Source organism: Rhinoderma darwinii, chromosome 6 (genome assembly GCF_050947455.1).
Source record: "Rhinoderma darwinii isolate aRhiDar2 chromosome 6, aRhiDar2.hap1, whole genome shotgun sequence".
NCBI lineage: Eukaryota > Metazoa > Chordata > Amphibia > Anura > Rhinodermatidae > Rhinoderma > Rhinoderma darwinii.
In genome coordinates this window covers 56,788,519-56,810,522 of record NC_134692.1, presented here as the reverse complement: position 1 = coordinate 56,810,522, position 22,004 = coordinate 56,788,519, and the positions used below count along the sequence as shown (strand labels likewise).

The window sequence follows — 22,004 nt, the reverse complement described above, 5'->3', positions numbered from 1 at the left end:
TTGTTTATGGCAGAGCGGGGAGATACCTCCCCGCTCTGCCATAGTTTTCATTGTAGTCCCGGCGGTAGTTACGCCACTGGGCTGTGGCCTGCAGACCGGGTAGTCCCCTGACCTCGCCTCACCTCGCAACGCTCCCGTAATCACGGGTGAACACACGGAGCCACCCATGATTACGGGAGCCCCATAGAATTCTATGGGATGCCCGTGCCGTTATTACGGCATGAAATAGGGCATGTTCTATCTTTTTTAACGGCACGGGTACCTTCCCGTGAGCAAACGGGAAGGTACCCGTGGCTAACAGAAGCCTATGAGCCCGTTATTGCGGGTCGTAATAACGACCCGCAATAACGGGTGTTTTTACGGTCGTGTGCATGAGGCCTAAAAGTAATACCAAAAAAAAAAATTTAAAAAAAATGCATCAACTGGGCCAATCATTTTCTTCTATATCCTATGATGAATTAAGCTAGCACTACAGCTCTACAATATAAAGACAGAAATCAGCATATGTAATATACTTCACAGATGACCAAAAGAAAAAAAACAACAAATGTATTATGGAATATCTGAAGACTACACAGGATACCCAAGAAACAGCAGCAGGGATAATATAGTCTATTAGGCTGGATCATGAATACAGATTTCGATCCCCAATAATAGCAGTATACACAAAAATACAGGAAGAGAACATTGCTATAGAATGGTTTTCCACTATCTCAGGAACATGAAATCCTCCTGTTCCCCATAAGGGGGTCTTCTCTGAGATCACAGTTTATATAATACAATTGTGGTGATAATGGTGAACGTACTTCATAGATTTTTTTCTGTTGAGGCAGATTTTCATCAGATCGATTGTCCACAAACATACAACTTATTTTAATACTGCTGTAATTGGGGACCAAAAGCGGTGTGTGTAAACTCACCCAAAAATAAGTTTTAAAGTCAGCTCACTGCTCTCAGGGGAAAACAACATTAACATTTAATCCTAATGGGAGTCATTTAAGTATAAAACAAAGAGTGTGCATACTTGCAAATGGAAATGAGATTTAAAATACAACACAATCACCAATTAAGACATTGTTCACACTGGTGTTAGATGTTTCATCAGTAAGGCCTCATACACACGGCCGTGCCCGTAATCACGGCCCGCGATGACCGCATTTTTGTGCCGTGCTTCCATAGAAAGTATGGGAGCACGGCCTGTAAAATCCAAAAAGTAGGCCATGCTCCATATTTCCCGGCACGGTTCTACGGCACAGACACCCTTCCGTAGCGATACGGAAAGGTGTCCGCAAGTAATAGAACAAGGCGGGACAGTATTGACGTCCGCAATTTTTTTTTTACGGTCGTGTGGGGACTTATTCATTGCTTTTCACTGGTCAGAATAGTGTAGCAAACCTGACAGACCCATTATGTCAATGAGGAAAAAAAAAATACAGGATTAAAATGGATCCGTCATATGCGTCATGTATCCTGTCAAACCAGAAGCTATGACACCAATGTGAACAGAGCCTAACAAAGACACAAAGTAGTATGAGAGAAGGAAATAAAGTTTAAGACAGAATGTTGTAGGAAGTTTAATCTATAGGTAATGCTGCCAGTGAGTCCAGCAAAACATCCAGCACTCAAGCAAAAATAACTGCTGCATAAAGAAGAAATAGATCATGTCTGAATCTCCCAGAATTCATTCAATATACTAAGGCTGGGTTTACACTGTGCGGTTTTGTTGCGTTTTTAACAAGCGTTTATTTATTTTAGTGGATTAACTCCCATTGAGAGACATGGGAGTTTATCTACCATAACAAAAAAAAAAACGCAACAAAAACATGTAAAGCCAGCCTTAAAGGGGGTTTGCCCATGAGGGACATTTATGGTATATCCACAGGATGTGCCATAAATGTTCGATAGATGCGGGTCCCACCTCTGGCGGGGTGAGTGGGGCTAGATGCAGCTCATGCATATTGGGGACTACATAGCGCACGCATATTCATGAGTTGACTGGCAGCTTTCTCCCTATGCACAGTATGGGGAGAAAGCGGTCAATCAGCAGCTGGTGGGCAAGGCAAGCTGCAGTTCATAAACACGGGCGGCACGAGAAAAAAAAGCTAATTTTTATAAAAAATTAGGACTATTAAAATTAAGTAATAGGGTTTCTCACATGTGGCGTACTTGCAATGTATTTCCAAACCACACAAGAACTAGAGAAATCTGTATGCGTTGGGGAATATTTTTCCTATAGGCATTCATTGTAAAGTTTACCGCAGCATATTTTTACACAGCGGAAATACAATGCAAGTACGCCACATGTGACCCATACAGTGTTGGAATTGGACACTTTAGCTGCAATTGCGAGAAGCGATCCTGTTCACATGGGTCAATATTACTTCAGAACAATTAATAGAAGAAGAATAAAGAATAAAGTAAAGTAGACTCACAGCTATAGGTCTGGTGTATTAACCCGTTAGTGACCGGCCCATCGTGTTTTTACGTCGGTCACTAACGGGCCTTATTCCGATGCCATAGACTTTTTACGTCGCGGCATCGGAATAAGTAAACAGAGCAGGGAGCTGTCAAATCTCCCTGCTCTCAGAGGCAGCTGAGGGCGTCCCTGCTCTGCCGGGTGAGATCGATATTAGTATCGATCTCACCTGTTTAACCCCTCAGATGCGGTGTTCAATAGCGAGCACCGCATCTGAGTGGTTTTGGAGAGAGGGAGGGAGCTCCCTCTCTCTCCCACCGACACCCGGCGATACGATCGCCGAGTGTCTGTGTCTCTAATGGCAGCCGGGGGCCTAATAATGGAACCCAAGTCTGCCTGTAATGAATGCCTGCTAGATCATGCCGGAGGCATGACCTAGCAGATGCCTGTCCGTTTTAAACGGACAGACATAATACACTGCAATACAAAAGTATTGCAGTGTATTATAATAGCGATCGCAGAATCGCATATTAAAGTCCCCTAGTGGGACTAGTAAAAAAGTTAAAAAAAAAAAGTTTAATAAAGTTAATAAAAAGAAAAATGTGAAAAAAAAATGTCCGTAACGACCCCGACTATAAAGCTATTACATTAGTTAACCGGCACGGTGAACGCCGTAAAAAATTAAGTAAAAAACGGCAGAAAAATTGCTGTTTTCTGTGAATCCTGACTTTAAAAAAATGTGATAAAAAGTGATCAAAAAGTCGCATCTACTCCAAAATGGTACCAATAAAAACTACAAGTCTTCCCGCAAAAAAAAAGCCCTCATACAACCGCATCGGCGAAAAAATAAAAACGTTACGGCTCTTCAAATATGGAGACACAAAAACAAATAATTTTGAAAAAAAAGCGTTTTTACTGTGTAAAAGTAGTAAAACATACAAAAACGATACAAATTTGGTATCATTGCAATCGTAACAACCCGCTGAATAAAGTTATTGTGTTATTTATACTACACGGTAAACGGCGTAGATTTAGGACGCAAAAAAGAGTGGCGAAATCTCAGAATTTTTTTCTACCCCCCCCCTCAAAAAAAGTTAATCAATAAATAATATGTACCTCAAAATGGTGCTATTAAAAAATACAACTTGTCCCGCAAAAAACAAGACCTTATACAGCTATGTCGACGCAAAAATAAAAGAGTTATAGCTTGGAAAAACTTAAAAAACTTAAAAAATAGCTTGGTCATTAAGGTCCAAAATAGGCTGGTCATTAGTGGGTCAATGAGGGGAACATTCCAACCGCCTCTCTCCTCATGAAAACACTAGGACTTCTAGCTGTGAGTCCACTGTATTCTGTGAACGCTCCAATAAGCCAAACGGCACAATATTTTTGGTGCCGATTTGGCTAATAAGAGAGCGGACCTGTCCCCATACTATGCTGCCCTTAAATAGGGCAACCTAGTCTGATGACAGATTTGGTCTTAAGCAGAAACCGTTATAATGGTCACAGCACAAAAATAAATAAAGATTTAAAAAAATAAAAATAGGTCTTCAACATTATGTTGTAAAAAGATACAATTGTAGATGTTACTTAGCACTACATAGTGAGTGATCCAGGAAGGAAAGAAGTCATCTAATAGACTGAAAATCCAAACAGACCTTTCCATTGTTAACACTTTTGGAGGAAATGACAATTACAAGTATATTCGTATCCTGAATGATGTCAACACATGACCTAGTTAAGCTTTTTAGCATAGTCATTAATGGACTATCAGATAGAGTGAGATTTTCTGCTAGTGAACGATTAGCTAGTTAAAGCCACATTAAAAAAACACTACCAATGAAACCACAGCCATTCAAATGCAGTGTAACTTCGGAGGAGAATCATGGTGGAAATGTAGTCGCATTACTAAAAATATATTAGGGATCTTCCATTATATAAAACTGGTCTGTAGGAGTATGGTTGTTGACAGCTGGGCCGGTTTGGGTGACTAGCATCAATGGAGTGGACACTACACATGGGATTACTCTCCACGGAAATAGATGGAAATTTTGACTCTCAATAATGGCAAGTGAAGAGGATTCTGAGTCACAGGCAGGCAGAAGCTCTAAAGTCAGTCCGCAGTGATACATGTCCTTCCTATTCTAAAATTTACTGTTAAAGCGTCTTATGTACAGAATAAACATAAGTGTTATATTCCGCATGTGTGATCTCTATATGATTCAGGTGGAGATAAGAAGTTGTGTTAGAAGACATCCATAACCTTTCATTCACACTGTACTATCTTGACCATGAAGTAGAGAAATTCACCTTTAGACTCTTACCTTAAATCTGAGCAACCACTTAATGTAAAAAGGAAGCAAACAGGAAAAGTAAAGAAAAAAAGCAACTGAGGTTTAATATGGTCATAAAACACGAATAAACCAAAACAAGGTTTACCATTTGTTAACAAGTGCATTCAAATGTATAAAGCACAAAAATAAAATATTCTATGGTCTAAGCTCTCAGGTTGAAATATACATGGTTAAACATTTTTTATTTTATATTCCAGTTATCCTTTATTATTTATAGTGATATAAATAAAGTGATTTCCAACAAGAAGAAGACGACCTCTCCTACCCCCCTCAGATTTTTTTTTTAAATATCTATATGACCGGTAGAATGATACACATGAAATCAAAGACTATGTGAAAAATTTGCATAAGGGCCTCTTCACATCAGAGTTTGGTTTCCGTTCAACTGTTCCGTCGGAGGAAACTAACGGAAAGCGGAACGTAAATTATAGCTTTCGTTTGCATTACCATTGATTTCAATGGTAATGCTTCCATTGCAGTTGGTTTCCGTTAGTTTCCATTTTGTAAAGTTTGTTTTTTTCTTGGAAACCATAGCGTAGTCGACAGCACTTTTGTTTCCTTGGAAAAAACAAAAACTTTACGGAACGAAAACAAACGGAAACCAACTGCAACGGAAGCATTACCAATTAAATCAATGGTAATGCAAACGAAAGCTATACTTTACGTTCGGCTTTCTGTTCAGTGGTTCCTCCAACTGAAAGGTTGAACGGAACCGATGAACGGTAACCAAATGCTGATGTGAACATTTAGATCAACTGAAATATATAATTATTTGTTTTTTCAATATATTAAAACACACACAAAGCCAGGACAAATTGTGCACTTTGAGTGTATTAACACATTGCGGTGGAATTGTTCTTGTTCCCGCGTAATGTGTAAATAAACCCTTGCCATTATCTTCCGTTGTTTGGCCCTGTTCACACAGAGTTTTTGTAGGTGGAAAAATCTGCCTCCAGAACATTTGCCACGATTTATGCAGCGTTTATCGGCCGTGGCCGTTGTGCCGCGGGCAGCGAAAACCGCTTTCTCTGCCTCCCATTGATGTCAATGGGAGATCAGAGACGGAAACGCCCAAAGAAAGGGCATGTCGCTTCTTTTTCCCCGCTCGAGGGAAAAACCGCCTCCGCCTCCCATTGAAATCAATGGCTCTGTGTCAAAAACAGCGCCAATATACTCAGTGTGAACGGGACCTTAAAGTGTTTCGGTTTTATCAAAATGCAATGTGTTCACTTGGTATAAAAAGCAACCTACTAATTTACTATGTGCTTGAATTCCTCAGAGTTTAGCGTCAGTAAATTTAAACATTCTTTCTTACAACCATACGCTAAAAACCAGTGAAGACTGAATCTCAGAGCCAAGTTTGATACACTTGTATCTATTCTAGTCAATCATCTCTAAGGCTCTGTTCACATCTGCGTCGGAGGCTCCGTCAGGGGCCTACGTTGCAGATTGCCGTTCCTGCGGAACAAAATATTTACCAGGATGTACACCTTTGAACACATTTTTCCTGGGTTTTTTTTTGTTTATCAGTGTGTTTGGTGCAACTTTCGAATTACTTTTTATTAAAAAATATTTTTACTTTTTCAGATACAGCTGCTTTGTATCCTGTATACAGAGCAGCTGTATCTTGCGGCGAGACCTAAATCCGTAAGGTCCGCAGGACTGACTGAACCCATGAGTCCCGCTGACCTGACTGATCCAGGTTTCAGCGCTAGACACAGCTGCTCTGTATACAGGATACAAAGCAGCTGTATCTGAACAAGTAAAAATAGTTTTTTTTAATAAAAAGTAATTAGAAAGTTGCACCAAACACACTAACATTAATTTAAAAAAGTAAAAAAAGAAGGAGGAAAACCGTTTTCAAAGGAGTACATAGCCTTTAGAATATGATCCTATAACGATATAAATGACTATTTGGATGAAAAACTGTGTAGTTTATCATACACAAAAAATAAACAATTTAAACATGTAAAGAAGATTACTATGTATTGGCCTTTGTATTAAAGAAGAGCAACATTGGGATCAGGGATATCAGATTGTAGATTAAAACTGACCTGTAACGTTCAACATGCTTTTCTATCTGTTATAGAATCACTGCCCAAATACACTGTTGCTTCTAAAATAAAAACTTTACTCAAATGCAGAAATTTTTTCACATACAAAAGAATTCCAAAACAATCATCCACTTGTCAGATGCATCCTTAAACTGTACATTTTTATATTTAACAGGATGCCTAGTCAGTTGCATCCCGTTACCATTAACTTTCATGGTTGCAAAAAAATAGTAAACATCTGGACTTGAAAGTGCCATAAAACTCAAAGGTAACAGGATATTATTAATTTTATAATAATTTTTTTTACCAGTAAATACACACGGACACCATCTACACGTTTCGTTTTGTTGAACAAATCGTGCTGACGAATGTATGCTACTAATGAAAAAAAAAAAAAAAAACACCATGAAGAGTGTGTAAGGCCCTCTTCACATCTGCGTCGGGGCATCCCGTTGTTCTGCTCCTTTCGAGGAGCAGAACAAGGGAATGTCGAACGCAATGGTTCCGTGGAAACACTGACACCGCCAGCGGCCGACGGAAACCATTGAGTTTAATGTGTTCTGTCGGCATTCCGTCAGGGTGTCCGTGGTTTTACCGGAAACAATAGCACAATTTCTGACAGATCTGCGACGGAGGCCCCGAACGGAGCCTCCAATTCAAATGTGAACCCTAACTTGTCATTTTATTTTTTTTATTTTTTTTACTTAAAGTGTAGCTAAACGTTTAACAAACTTCTGACATGTCATAGTGACATGTCAGAAGTTTTGATTTGTGGGGGCCCGAGCACTGAGACCCCCACCAATCGCTAAAACGAAGCAGCTGAAGCGCTCGTGTGAGCGCTCAGCCGCTTTGCGTCTGCGCTTTGCTTAGTTTTAGCGAGTGATGGGGGTCTCCATGCTCGGACCCCCACCAATCAAAACTTCTGACATGTCACTATGACATGTCAGAAGTTTGTTAAACATTTAGCTACAATTTAAAGGGGTATTCAGGTTAGAACAAGTTACCCGCTATACGTAGGATAGGGGGTAACATGCTGATCGGTGGGTGTCCGACAGCTGGGACCCCCCACCAATCATGAGAACGGGGGTCCCGTGTACCCCGCTTGAACGTAGCGGCAGGTCCCTCATGCACACTGCCGCTAATTCATTCTGTATGTGAGCGCCGGAGATAGAGCACAGCGTTTGGCTATTTCCGTCACCATAAAAAATGAATGTAGCTTCAGTAAACATGAGCGACCTGTTGATCCGCTCAAACGTAGCGTATGGGACCCGCGTTCTTGTGATCAGTGGGGGTCCCAGCTGTCGGACACCCACCGATCAGCAAGTTACCTCCTATCCTACGGATAGCGGGTAACTTGTTCCAACCAGCATACCCCTTTAAATCTTAGTCCTCTCTGTTCTTTGCGTCTGGACTAATAGGCCGGGTTCCCACAGGTCAGATAGGCTGCGTAAAAACTATGCAGCGTATCAGACCTGGAACCCGCAGCACCTTCCGTCCGAAAAAACGCACTGCAAAAAAAAAACATGTTTATACATCACATTTACCCCCTTCCCTCTCTTCTGCGTGTAGTCCGACCTCCTAAGAGGACATCGCAGGCCATGTGCCGCTGCAGCCTGTGATTGGCTGCAGCGGTCATATGGGATGAAACGTCATCCGAGGCCGCCAGCAAGAAGGAGTGTGTTCTGGGTAAGTATGATTATTTTTTTTCCCCGAGTTGCGATTTTTGCCACAACAGAAAATCAACAAAAACGCAACATAAGATGACATGCTGCAGATTTAAATTCTGCACCGCAGGTCAGTTTATTAACGTTTACAGCGAGGGCATGAGATTTTCTAAATATCATCCACTTTGCTGCTACTGTAAATGCTGTGGAATTTCCGCACAGAATTCCGTTGCGGAAATTCTGCAGTGTTTACGCTACATGGGAACCTGGCCATACAATTGCTGAGAGATTTCCATGTATGGCTGTCAATGATTGAGTGGGGGGACAGAAAGTTAATGGGTCTTGTTTGAGCTTATATTTAACCATGGGATAACTATTAGCCCAAGGTCCAAGTTGTTTGCTTAAGGCTACATTCACATCTGTGTCAGGGTTCCGTCGGAGCTCCCCGTGAGTACGGAACCCCGACTAAAACAAATTGCAACCGTAGGTTTCCGTTAGCATCACTATTGATTTCAATGGTGACGGATACAGTGCAAATGGTTTCCCGTAGTCACCGTTGCGTAAGGGTTCCGCCATTTTGACGGAATAGCGCAGTTGACTACGATATTTATTCCGTCAAAACGACGGAAACCTTACATAACGGTGACCAACTGAAACCATTTGCATCAGATCTGTCACCATTGAAATCAATGGTGATGCAAACGGAAGCCCATGGCATCCGTTTGTTTCAGTCGGGGTTCCGTTCTGACGGGAAGCTCCAACGGAACGTCAGAACGGAACCCTGACGCAGATGTGAACGAAGCCATACAAATAAATATATATATATATATATATATATATATATATATATAAATACAATGTGGCAGGTACTAAGCTCTGTAAGTTTTAGACAGTGTAAACTAAGACAAGGCTGTCAGAAGATGCACCAAATTTATCATAGTGGCATGCTGTATAATGAATTTGGTGCATCTAGCTAGACATTTTTCTCCACCTTTGATTTAAATTATTTTGCGATAGAATATATTGCCAAATTTTTAATGCATTTAAGTCATGCCCTTTATTTGCTAAGCCACACCGCTTTTATTTTTTTATAGGGTCTAGAGTGGTACAAACATCTGATCTAAAATTGGGCCAAAATGCATTAGTAAGTCTGCCCCATTGTTCACTTCTTTTGTTTTGTGCTTTATAGGAGTGGAAGTTCAAATTTCTGAGATTAACGTAAGAAAAAAGGAAATTCCTCAGCACATCAATAAAATATAAAAAAAGAGCTTTATTTGATAGTCTTAAAAAATCCAAGGAGGACACAGGTAAGGCATGTTACAGCTCACGCATTTCGTACAAGACTGTTCTTACTCATAGCATACGTAACAGATTCAGTACGTGTTTTAAAATCAAGGTTAGCCAATCCTGACACATCGTCTCAGTAGCAGCTCTACACACCACTTGAAAAAGAAACCGGTTTCATGTATAACAAATTCACAGTATGTATGTGTGCATATAGAAACCTATGAGAATTTTACTTTATATTTAGATTACACAATGTATTTTTCGTTTCTAAATAGAGTATATGAACGAAATATATCGAGAAAAATAACAAACAAGAAATATGTTTATAAATGCATTCTAAAACGAGTATAAACAGATTATTGTATATATTAGAGACTGTACACATAGAAAAAAAACGTGATTTTTTTTTTTTTGAAATTATGTTCTATGTAAACGCTCCTAAATATACCTTTAAGCTGATATTATGTATCATATACATAAAGCGAAGAGCATGTATAATGCAGAGGTTTTTTTAATCTAAATTTTGTTTCAAATGATATATTTTATAATATATTTTGTTTGTAATATTTATCTCCCAACTAAAAAATATATTTATTGCTCCACAAATAGAAAAAATGTGAACTTTTTTTGTATGTGTACACAGTCGAATATATACAACAATCTGTTTATACTCGTTTTAGAATGCATTTATAGTCATATTTCTTATTTGATGTTATCTTCACGATACATTTCATTCATATACTCTATTGAGAAACAAAAAAATACATAATGCGTAAGCTAAATATAAAGTAAAATTCTCATAGGTTTCTATATGCACACATACATACCGTGATTTTGTTATACATGAAACCGGTTTCTTTTTCAAGTGGTGTGTAGAGCTGCTACTGAGACGATGTGTCAGGATTGGCTAACCTTGATTTTAAAACACATGTACTGAATCTGTTATGTATGCCATGAGTAAGAACAGTCTGGTTTGAAACGCGTAAGCTGTAACATGCCTTACCGGGCTCCTCCTTGGATTTTTTTTTTTAAGATGACCAAATAAAGATCCTTTTAGATTTTATGGATGTGCTGAGGAATTTCCTTTTTCCTACGTTGCTTGAATCACTTGCCTGCCTACAAGCCCCCTCCTTACTGGACTCCATTGAGGAACTACAGATCCCAGAACGAAGACTGGATGAGCACACTGTGGATCTTTTGCTAAATTATTTTCTATTTCTGCAATTACTAAAGCTCGACAGAAGAACTCCCAAAGACAGAAATATGTTCAAACAGAGCAGTGAAATATGCAAAAGATGCAAGTTTGAACTGTTCTTACAATAATTCATCCACGGGCCTAGCAAGAATGCAATGTCAAAGTTGGACAATACTGCATCCTGTTCCCTGACACCTAAACTGATGCACAGCCCTTACACCATTAAAGAAATACTCTAGTGAATTTATTTTTATAGTGGCCCTAATTGGAAAGTACACCCGGTGAAAAGGTGGACAGGGCCCTGCTCCATACACTTTCTATGGGGCTGCCAGATGCTAACTCTGGCAAATAAGTGGAACGGTGGCTGAGCATCTGCAGCAGCACTATTTATATGGGGCACACAGTGACGGCCAGGTAAGCCCCTTCTCGGGATCGGTCGGGGTTTCAGGGGTCAGATATTTATTAATATCATGTGAATAGACGATAAATCTAAAATTATGGGAAAACCACTATAAAGATTAAGAAAAAACAAAAAACACATACAATCTGATTCACATGTATAAATACCTTCACTCCATGTCCAGTGTCATCAAGAAACGTGTAGTCAATAGGCTTTCGAATGTAACGAACCGGCCTTTCCAAGTTTGCTGGAGCAATAATTTTGTGCGTTCTAGAAGTGTTTTTGTTAGTTGTCAAGATTCCAATTTCTCTTCTGGCAACTTTTTCTTTGTGGATATCCACTGTCTAGAAATTGTAGAAGTTTATAGCAAATTTGTGTAAGCTCCTTTACATTCAGAAGATAAAAATAATTACTACATGGGAATTTACATTTACCGGATTTAAAAATTATAAAGTAATTGGAACATTCAGAGGAGTAAAATACCACTGTATTACAATGCTATCCACTGATCGGGAGTAGTAACTGCCTAGTGATCAGCTTTCCTCAGTTTTCTCTGCTTTTTGTCATTCAGTAGGAACCTTTGTTTACTTCCAGTGGATAAAATTCTGTCCACGGTCATGTGATGGACACACAGGTGCACAGCTCGTTAGTTAGGCCTCATGCCCACTTCAGTATTTTTGTTCAGTGTGCTATCAGTTTAGCATCCTGACACATTCATTTCAACGGGGCCATGCATACTTCCGTTGTTTTAACGGAACCGTGTGGCTGTTCCGTCAAAAACGGACAGGAGTAGGACCTGTCCTATTTTTGACGGAACAGTCTCGGCCTTTTCATTGATTTGGTCCGTGAAACAACTGACTGCACATGGAAGCAATCAGTGTGCGGTCCGTGTTTCACGGATCCGTCATTAATGGCTGTACGACTGCCAACGGGATTGTGCATGAGGCCTTATAGTATCTGTATCAGAGTTCTGTCTTCTAACGAGCCGTGCCATGACCATGGACAGTATTTTATCCAATTGAAGTAAACAACAAATGATTCTACTGAATGACAAGAGGAGATCTTGAAAACTGAGTAAATAACCAGTTCCCGAGTGCCGGCTGTTTGTATATGTCCAATGGTCAGGGTCCTTAAAATCCGCACCTTAGGGTATTTACAGCGCGGGTCTTAGCTTGTCTAAGAATGTCGTGTGCCCGGCAGTCAGTGACTACCGGGGACCCTGAGGAGAAGATAGAAGAAGCTTTTGCTCAATGAGAACTGTGTATACGAATAGCGGCAGCGGCACACATCGCCGGGTGCCATTAGTGGCAGCCCACGGTTATAGTGGAGAAGCATGGTGTAAAAGAAGAAAAATATAAAAAGGTATTTTCTGACCTTTGAGGGACAGACTATAATAATAGAAAGATAAAAGTTAAATAAAGTGCAAAAAAAATGAACAAATCCACAAAATACCTACCCCACAAAAAAACCGTCCCCCTGCCAATCAGTCATAACTCTAGCCCTGACCCAATTACCTTAAAATAGACATGTAATGTATCAAAATTTACGATAGACAATGACAATCACAAATAAAAGGTCTATATTACCAGAAAAAAAATGGTTAAAAAGTAAAAAAGCATATTTTTTTACTATAATTTTCAAACTTTAAAGATAACCTTTCACCTCCCCAAACATATGCAGCTGAGTGCAACATGTTATAGGAAAGGCTTAACAAACCCTGTCTCACGTAAAATTATTTTTTTAACTCCCTCCGTTATTTACATATCGCTGCCGTTATATCACTATGACACAGGCTGCTGATCGGGCAGCACATAGTGTGCCCGAACAGCAGGCAAACGGAACATTGTAGGTCCTTTGTAGGTCCCCAGGGCTGACTGCAGAGAGATTCCCCGATGTTTGATCGCATCACCGAAATCCCGGTGATGCAATCAAAGAGGGGAATTCCCTTTGATCATGCTGCGGTCACGGACCGCGGCAATCAAAGGGTTAAACAGTTGTGGTCCGAATGTTTTCCGACTCCAGCTGTGTTCAGGAGGCTGCTCTAAGAGCAGGAGCTCTAAGTTACAGCTCCTGCTTAGAGGATGAGAGCTCACACGAGTGCTCATCAGCCTAATCTGCAGTGACGCCAAAAGACGTCGTCGTAGGCTCGGGACCTGCACCGCCTGCCGTCAAAAGACAGTGGGCGGTCAGGAAGGAGTTAAAGGAGTGATACATTTTGCACAGATATTGGGCGCTGTACCTTTTTTTTTCTTCTTTATTTTGGTTATATAATTCTGTAAAATGGCCCCTATCATATTTATGACGGATAACTTTGTAGGTCCTATACAAATATATTAATTGCAATAAAATCTTAGACATTGTATTTAAGAGTGGACATTCACACAGTGCAGTAAGTTCTGCTTTTTGTATGGTTTGTTTAGCCAATACGAAGGACTGGAACCAAAAGTATGATTTCCTTTACCTCTCTCTAAAGTTCATTCCTGGTTTGGCAAATATAAAAGCATCAAAAACTCTGCTTAAGGCTGCACTTGTTCCCTATTCACTACCGAAATTCCACAACAAAGTCTCTGTTCACATCAGAGTTTAGATTTCTGGTATTCTAGTCCGTCAGAGGAACAGAACAGGAAAAAAATGAAAGGGCAGGATCAATCGCATGACAGAAACCATCGGCACCTGACAAAACCCATTGACTTTAATGGGTTCTATCAGGTTTCTATCATCTTGTGCCAAAATATTGCTCCACGCTGCACTATTTTGTTGTGCAAAAATGACGGAGCCTCCGATGCAGATATGAACAGGGCCTAAAGTACATGGGTTTTAATGGAGTGACTGTACTTTTAGAAAACTTTTGATATGTCAGATACATCAGAAGCTTGGATTGGTGATGGCTTGTGTGCAGAGATCCCCAACATCGCTAAAAAAAAATAATGCAGAAGCGCTCAGCAGAGTGCTATGCACCTTTGGCTATAAACGACGCTTTTCATTAGGCTGAAGACGCCTTACAGAGAACAGGAACATGGAGCACCAATCACAACCGAAGCTCGAGGGGGCTCAGCTGAGTGCTTCTGCACCTTTGTTTCAGCAATGGTGGGGGTCTCAGTACCCGGACCCACGCCAATCAAAACTTCTGATATGTCTCTATGTCATATAAAAAGTTTGCTAAAAGGACAGTTACTCTTTAAAGAGGCTCTGTCACCAGATTTTGCAACCCCTATCTCCTATTGCAGCAGATCGGCGCTGCAATGGAGATAAGAGTAAAGTTTTTTTTTTTGTTTTTTTTTTTAAAAACTAGCATTTTTGGCCAAGTTATGACCATTTTTATATTTATGTAAATGAGACTTTCTAAAGTACATCTGGGCGTGTTTACTTCTTTTACTAGCTGGGCGTTGTGTATAGAAGTATCATCCACTTCTCTTCACAACGCCCAGCTTCTGGCAGTGCAGACACACAGCGTGTTCGAGAGATCACGCTGTGACGTCACTCACTTCCTGCCCCAGGTCCTGCATCGTGTCGGACGAGCGAGGACACATCGGCACCAGAGGCTACATTTGATTCTGCAGCAGCATCAGCGTTTGCAGGTAAGTCGATGTAGCTACTTACCTGCAAATGCTGATGCTGCTGCAGAATCAACTGTAGCCTCTGGTGCCGATGTGGCCGACACGATGCAGGACCTGGGGCAGAAAGTGAGTGATGTCACAGCGTGATCTCTCGAGAACACGCTGTGTCTGCACTGCCAGAAGCTGGGCGTTGTGAAGAGAAGTGGATGATACTTCTCGTCAGAACGCCCAGCTAGTAAAAGTAAACACGCCCCGATGTACACACATAATACACGCCCAGTTGTACTTTAGAAAGCATAATTTACATAAATATAAAAATGGTCATAACTTGGCCAAAAATGCTCGTTTTTGAAAAAAAAACAAAAAACGTTACTCTTATCTCCATTGCAGCGCCGATCTGCTGCAATAGGAGATAGGGGTTGCAAAATCTGGTGACAGAGCCTCTTTAACAAACAAAAAAAAATCAGAATACCCTGTTGCAGATTTATTTTTTTTCAGAATTGCCAGATTTCACCTCTACTGCTATGCAACATGGCCGTGTAAGTATACACTAGATTAAGTTTTGAATGCTCCTCCCTCCCTTAGCTTAAAGAGGCTCTGTCACCACATTATAAGTGCCCTATTCCTACATAATGAAATTGTTGCTATAATGTAGGTGACAGCAGTGCTTTTTATTTAGAAAAACGATCTATTTTTACGTTTTTAGCGATTTTAGCTTTATGCTAATTACCTTCTTAATGCCCAACTTGGCGTGTTTTTACTTTAGAACAAGTGGGCATTGTACAGAGGAGTGTATGACGCTGACCAATCAGCGTCATACACTTCCCTCCATTCATTTAGTCAGCGCATAGTGACACTGCGTTATTCACTATGTGAGGTCTTATACTGACATATTAACGTTACTGAAGTGTTTAGACAGTGAATAGACATTCCTTCCTTCCAGTCTATTCGTTAAAGTTTGTGGTACTTACAGCAGAGCAAAGCGTAATCTCCATGTAACCTGTCATTTATAGCGAGATCTCGCGAGATTACGCTTGCTCAGTTGTAAGTACCACAGAAACGTTAACGAAGTGCCGGGATTGTGAATAGACATCCTGTCCTGGCTGGAAGGAATGTCTATTCACGGTCTAAACACTTCAGTAACGTTAATGTGTCAGTATAAGACAGCACATCGTGAATAATGTCACTATGCGCAGACTAAATGAATGGAGAGAAGTGCATGAGGCTGATTGGTCAGCGTCATACACTCCTCTGTACTACGCCCACTTGGTCTAAAGTAAAAATACGCCCAGTTGGGCATAAAGAAAGTCATTAGCATAAAGCTAAAATCGCTCCTAACGTGGTAAAAATAGATCATTTTTCTAAATAAAAAGCACTGCTGTCACCTACATTATAGCGCCCATCTCTTTATGTAGGAGATAGGGCACTTATAATGTGGTGACAGACGATAATCCAGGTACACTAATATTTTAGGGCGGGAAATAGAGCACTTAGGCAAAACATTTATATAGAGACTATTCAGTCATGATCTCACCTGTGATATATGATTGATCGAGGACTCCATCCTCCTGAGTTGAGAAGCCTGGATATCCAGCATCTGAAGGACATTGTTGGCTAAGGTGTTGATGAGATAAGCCACACTAGCTAAAGACTGTGTTGTATAGGCTTTGGTTTCTTCTAGAGCTCTTTGCTTATCTGCAGACTAAACATATACAAACTGTTCATGAACCACAATATATAAAACATGGAATATATTTAGTGTGGTTGAAATATAGCAGACCAAATATATTTTTTCCACAATCACCAAAAGACACAAACGAGACGGAAACAATACTAGGTTTATAAATTGGGTAGCATTCAATTGTATTAGGCCATACACAACTGTATTTGTATTTATTTTTTTAAACATACTGCTGCATAGGATGTGCTAATAAAGCCCCATTCACATCACGTTTGTTGCCCTGCGTAGTCAAGCTCCGGACGTATTGGCTTAACGTGTCCATAGGGCTCAATTAGCCAGCCTTAGGCCAAAAGTGTCCTTCTGGCCACCTTCGGGCTTGAATACATCAGCATACCGCAAAAAAAAAAAACGGGCCATAGCATAGAAGACTACACTATTCCATAAAACAATATCCGGTAACAGATGTTATAATAGCTTCGGGGTGAAAGATGCCACTGTATGGCATGTCACAGGCCTACGATAAACGTATATGTCGGGAAGCTCCAGTGACGCAACTGTCCATATATGGACTAAGTTATTCACTTCCCGTGCAGCGAAGGCTGTCACTCTGGCTCAGCTTTGCTGCCTCTGGATTAAAACCTCGGATTCTCCTTCCAGAAGACTCATGTCAGAATCTCCACCGCCTGGAGGGAGTAGGTGAGTGCCTTCAGTCTAAACCTCATAAGTTTGCCTTTCTCCAGCTTCCCGCCCCAAGTGTTGTATTCTTGCAGCCGGAGTTCCTGTACAGAGCATTGGAATTCAGAGAGCTTCCACTCCCTAAATCCTTATGCTCTGTCCGTGGATTCGGGCTGCTTTTTAAGGCTCTGCCCAGGGAAGGATTCTGCCTTTGAGATGGCACAGCTCCAGGCCAGGGTCCAACCACTGAAGCAGCCAGGAATAAAGAAACTCCTGAAGGCAACGGTTTTCCCCGCTGTATTGGCTCTTGGCACGATGCGGTTTTCTGGGACAGCGATTTTAAATTGTTAGAATCAGGGGGCGTGCCCCCTCAAACACGACATCGCGATTGCCCGGTGAATATGGTTGTCATGGCAGCCTGGGGGCCTAATGAAGGCCCCCAGGCCTGCCATCCTGCCTCCGGCAGGGCTTAATAGAATCACGATATACCGCAATACATTAGTATTGCAGTATATCATGCAAGCGATCCAATGATCGCTGGTTCAAGTCTCCTAGGGGGACTAATAAAGTAAAAAATTGTTAAGTAAAAGGTTTTGTTTTTTATGTTACAAAAAAGAAAAATGTATTAAAAGTAAAAAAAAAAAAAAAAACATTTTTCCCCTAAAGTAATGTTAAAAAATAAATAAAAGTGAACATAAAGTGGACTTTTACGGACATGGCGATACCAGTTATCACAATATAGCGTTGTTTAACCCGCTCTGTGAATGCCTTAAAAATAAATTATAAATATATTATATTATATTATAAATAAAATGGAAATCTGCCTGCAAAAAGTTTCCCATTGATTTCAATGGGAAATACACGGTGTAGTTCATATGAGGCGTATTTTTATGCTGCTGAATTTTAAAAAAAGCTCCTCATAAAAAAAAAAAAAAGAAGAAGTGACATGTCACTTCTTGAAGCATTTCACAAGCTGATTTTCCACTGACACAAAGGCCGGATTTACACGCGTGTGTTCGGTCCATGATATACTGTCCGTATGTCGGCAGTATTTCCCGGACCGAACACACTGCAGGGAGCCGGGCTCTTAGCGTCATAGTTATGCATGACGCTAGGAATCGATGCCTCGCTGCGGGAAAACTTTCTTGCACTGTAATCATGTTTTCCTGCAGCGAGGCAGGGACTCCTAGAATCGTACATAACTATGACGATAAGAGCCCGGCTCCCTGCAGTTCGGTCCGGGAAATACTGCCGACATACGGACTGTATATCGTGGACCGAACACGCGCGTGTAAATCCGGCCTAAGAAAAATAAGCTTAAAAAAAACTCTTCCAAAACTCTAAAACGCTTTGAAAATCAGCTCCAAAAAAAGCCTGGATTCACAGACTATTTCTCATGAATTTGGTCACTATTTTTCAGCCTCAAACAAACCCTAAAGCCCTGTTCACACGTCATGTATTGGACATGTATTTTGGTGCGGTTTACACACCACAATACTAGTTAAAAAACGATGCATTAAGCTTTCCATTGTAATCAAAAGGGAAAGAGCAGAAGAAATGCTAGCACAGGCTTCCAGTATCCGTAGTTTCAGTTGCTGCACATCTCGTATCTTCACAGCATAGACAATTGCCTTCAGATGACACCAAAGATAAAAGTCTAAGGGGGTCAGATCGGGAGGCATTTCTTCTGCGGTGTTGCTATCAGTGTGTGAAGAGTGGGAGAAGAGGGTTGCATTGACAATCCAACACAATGGGCAGCACTTTGAACACATTTTATAAGTGGTCAGAAACTTGTAAATAACTCATGAAAGAATAACGTAACGTTAAAACCAAGCACACCATTGTTTTTCTTGTGAAATTCTCGATAAGTTTGATGTGTCACATGACCCTCTTCCCATTGAAAAAACTAAAGTTGGATACAAAATGGCCGACTTCAAAATAGCCGCCATGGTCAACACCCAGCTTGAAAAGCTTCCCCCCTCCCATATACTAATGTGCCACAAACAGGAAGTTAATATCACCAACCATTCCCATTTTATTTAGGTGTATCCATATAAATGGCCCACCCTGTATATGCATTTAGTTAATTGATATTATTTATGGAGATTGTACCTTTGCGTATTGTTGGAAGGCCATTGGTGTGCGCCCATCTCATTGCACTAGTTCAGCGTCTGTGTGTTCTTAATAAGGGTATGTTCACACAGTTAACAAAATAGGGCTGAAAATACGGAGCCGTTTTCAAGCGAAAACAGCTCCTGATTTTCAACCGTTTTTTAATGAAACTCGTGTTTTTTGCGCCGTTTTTCTAGTCAATGAAAAACTGCTCCAAAAAACGGCTCAAGAAGTAGCATGCACTTTTTCATGGGGCGTCTTTTTACGTGCCGTTTTTCGAAAATGAGGCGTAAAAAATGCCACGTCGGAACAGAATGACGTACTTTCCATTGAAATCAATGGGCAGATGTTTGTAGGCGTTCTGCTTCCGATATTTCAGCCGTTTTTCAGGAGGGTTACGGCCCGAAAAATGGCTGAGATTAGCCCGTGTGAACATACCCTGACTGTTGGTCTTTCTGACGTATAATAAACAATCAAACCAGAGATATTTGAAGTGTGGAAAAGGTCTTAGGCAACAGGCTGCTGAACCTTAATAAAGAGCAGTCAGGGTCGTATTGATTTAAGTTAGGCCCTGTTCACATCTGCGTTGGAGGCTCAGTTAGGGGCCTCTATGACCGATACAGCAGGGGTTACCGGAAACAATAGCATAGTGCGCTATTGTTTCCAGTAAAACCAGACACCCCAACGGAAAGCCGACAGAACCCATTAAAGTCAATGGGTTTCATCGGCTGCCGGTGGCGTACGTGGTACAACGGAACCGTTGCTTCGGCATTCCCCCGTTCTGCTCCTCTGACTGAGCAGAGCAATGGAATAACCCAAAGCAGATGTGAACAGGGCCTTAATGTGCGGTGCTAGAAAGTCACATTCATGAAACGGTTTTAGTTTTTCCTGCTTACAAAACACCAAGCCATGTGGGGTTACTAGAACTGCTTCTATGGAAAGCTACGTGGACAATTCCGTGCGTACAAATAAAACTTTAACATGCGTCAATGGGGGAGCAACTACAGCAAAACCATGACCTATAGGACATAGTACAGTTCTAGGAAAAACACAGCAAGTGCTATAAGCCGTGCGAGAAATAGGGTTTATCATTTGGACATAGGTGTGAGCTAGGCCTTGCATTTTAGTCTTGTACACAAGAAAAAAAAAACACAAAAAAAAAAACAAAACATTCATCCGTTGTAAAATGCTACACAAACGTGTCCATTTCTGACTAAAAACATAAAATCTCATCAGCATTTACGGATTAGTGCAATAACGTATTGTCATCTTCAAATAATAAAAAGCAGTAAGTAGGAAATTCCTGCTGGGACGCTTAGTATTACTACATAGTCATTCTCAAATCAATGTATTTATTTTATTTTTTTCATTTATAAGGCTTGGGTAAATTGGTATCTTGGTTTACTCATACTGCACTTTTAATAATTTAGGCCTAACTCCGCTTGCAAAACCACTTTTCTATAATCTAATAAGCATAAAAAATACTTTGCAGCGCGCTTCAAGCCTTCCCTTCCACGTGCTCGGACACCTCATTCTCCCTAGCGGTCTGTATATGCAATAGACACTTTCACATGTAACAGTAGTGGTGAAGCAGAATTCTGCGCCACTATCCACGCTGACAAATAAACAGGTGTTCAATTTGACGCAAGTCTACACATACAGCGGTCACAATAACCGCAAAAAGTGGCTCCCACCCAGAAAGTCCTAACTACAAAACTACAAGTTCCCCACAGGCTGCCGCTGATCAAACAACGTGTGGATACAACCTGAGCGCTCGTTCCATTTCCACAACTTTATTGTATTATATAGCTGTATCACTCTTTATTTTAAGTTGGCCATAGACATTTGGAAAACTGATCGCTTGCTTATCAAACATCTCCTTCCCCTGTCCTCCTCACTCTGGAATGATGGCCACCTCCATACTAGCTAATATAGTGACCCAGCCATCACTTAAGGTTTTTTCGTGAACAGATATATAGGCTATCAAAAACGTTAACAGAAAACAACTTAAAGCTGTATTATGGTTAACAAATATAGCTTAGGGCCTGTTCACATAAGCGCTCGGGTTCCGTTCATCTGCTCAGTTCAGCTTGTCAGAGAAGAACAACGGAAAGCCGGACGGAAACTATCGCTTCCGTCTGCATTACCATTGATTTGAATGGTAATGCTTCTATTTCAGCAGGATTCCCTTTGTTTCCATTTTTTTCCACAGAAATACCGTAGTCGACTATTCACAAAGGGCTTGTTTCTGCAGAGGGTACATGGATTTTTGCAAGTTCCAAATAACACGAATGCAATGGATTTTCATTCGCAGAAATTTCTGCAACAAAACCACATGTCGCATGTGACTACATCCTAAGGGAATGCTCACACAGAGCGGATACGCTGAATAAAAATGCAGGGAATTCCAGCTGAAAAACTGCAGCAAATTGTAGTGCAGTTTTTCTGGCAGAAAGTCTGCTGCGGAAAACAGAAGAGGAAAAAAAAAAGCCTATACTTACCTGTAGTCATGGCGACACGTCCCTCTGACGTCCTGCAGCCCAGCCTCCTGGGATGACGTTTTATCCCAGGTGACCACTGCAGCCTGGGATTGGCTGCAAGTCACACGG

General features: G+C 40.8%; 1 protein-coding gene across 27 annotated transcripts in view; it reads right to left on the bottom strand.

Moving 5' to 3' along the window:
• The window catches only part of ABI2 (abl interactor 2), a 104,408-nt gene that overhangs the window by 39,403 nt on the left and 43,001 nt on the right, over nucleotides 1-22,004 (bottom strand). For 14 of the 27 annotated variants that reach the window (XM_075829811.1, XM_075829815.1, XM_075829809.1 and 11 more), the window contains exons 2-3: nucleotides 16,462-16,629; nucleotides 11,538-11,714 (exon numbers count right to left, since the gene is read on the bottom strand). In XM_075829811.1, the coding sequence (XP_075685926.1) occupies nucleotides 11,538-11,714; nucleotides 16,462-16,629 (345 nt within the window). Of the gene's footprint in view, nucleotides 1-4,740; nucleotides 4,759-11,537; nucleotides 11,715-16,461; nucleotides 16,630-22,004 lie in introns of all 27 variants that reach the window. The other 13 variants (XM_075829802.1, XM_075829813.1, XM_075829808.1 and 10 more) reach the window with 1 other exon arrangement.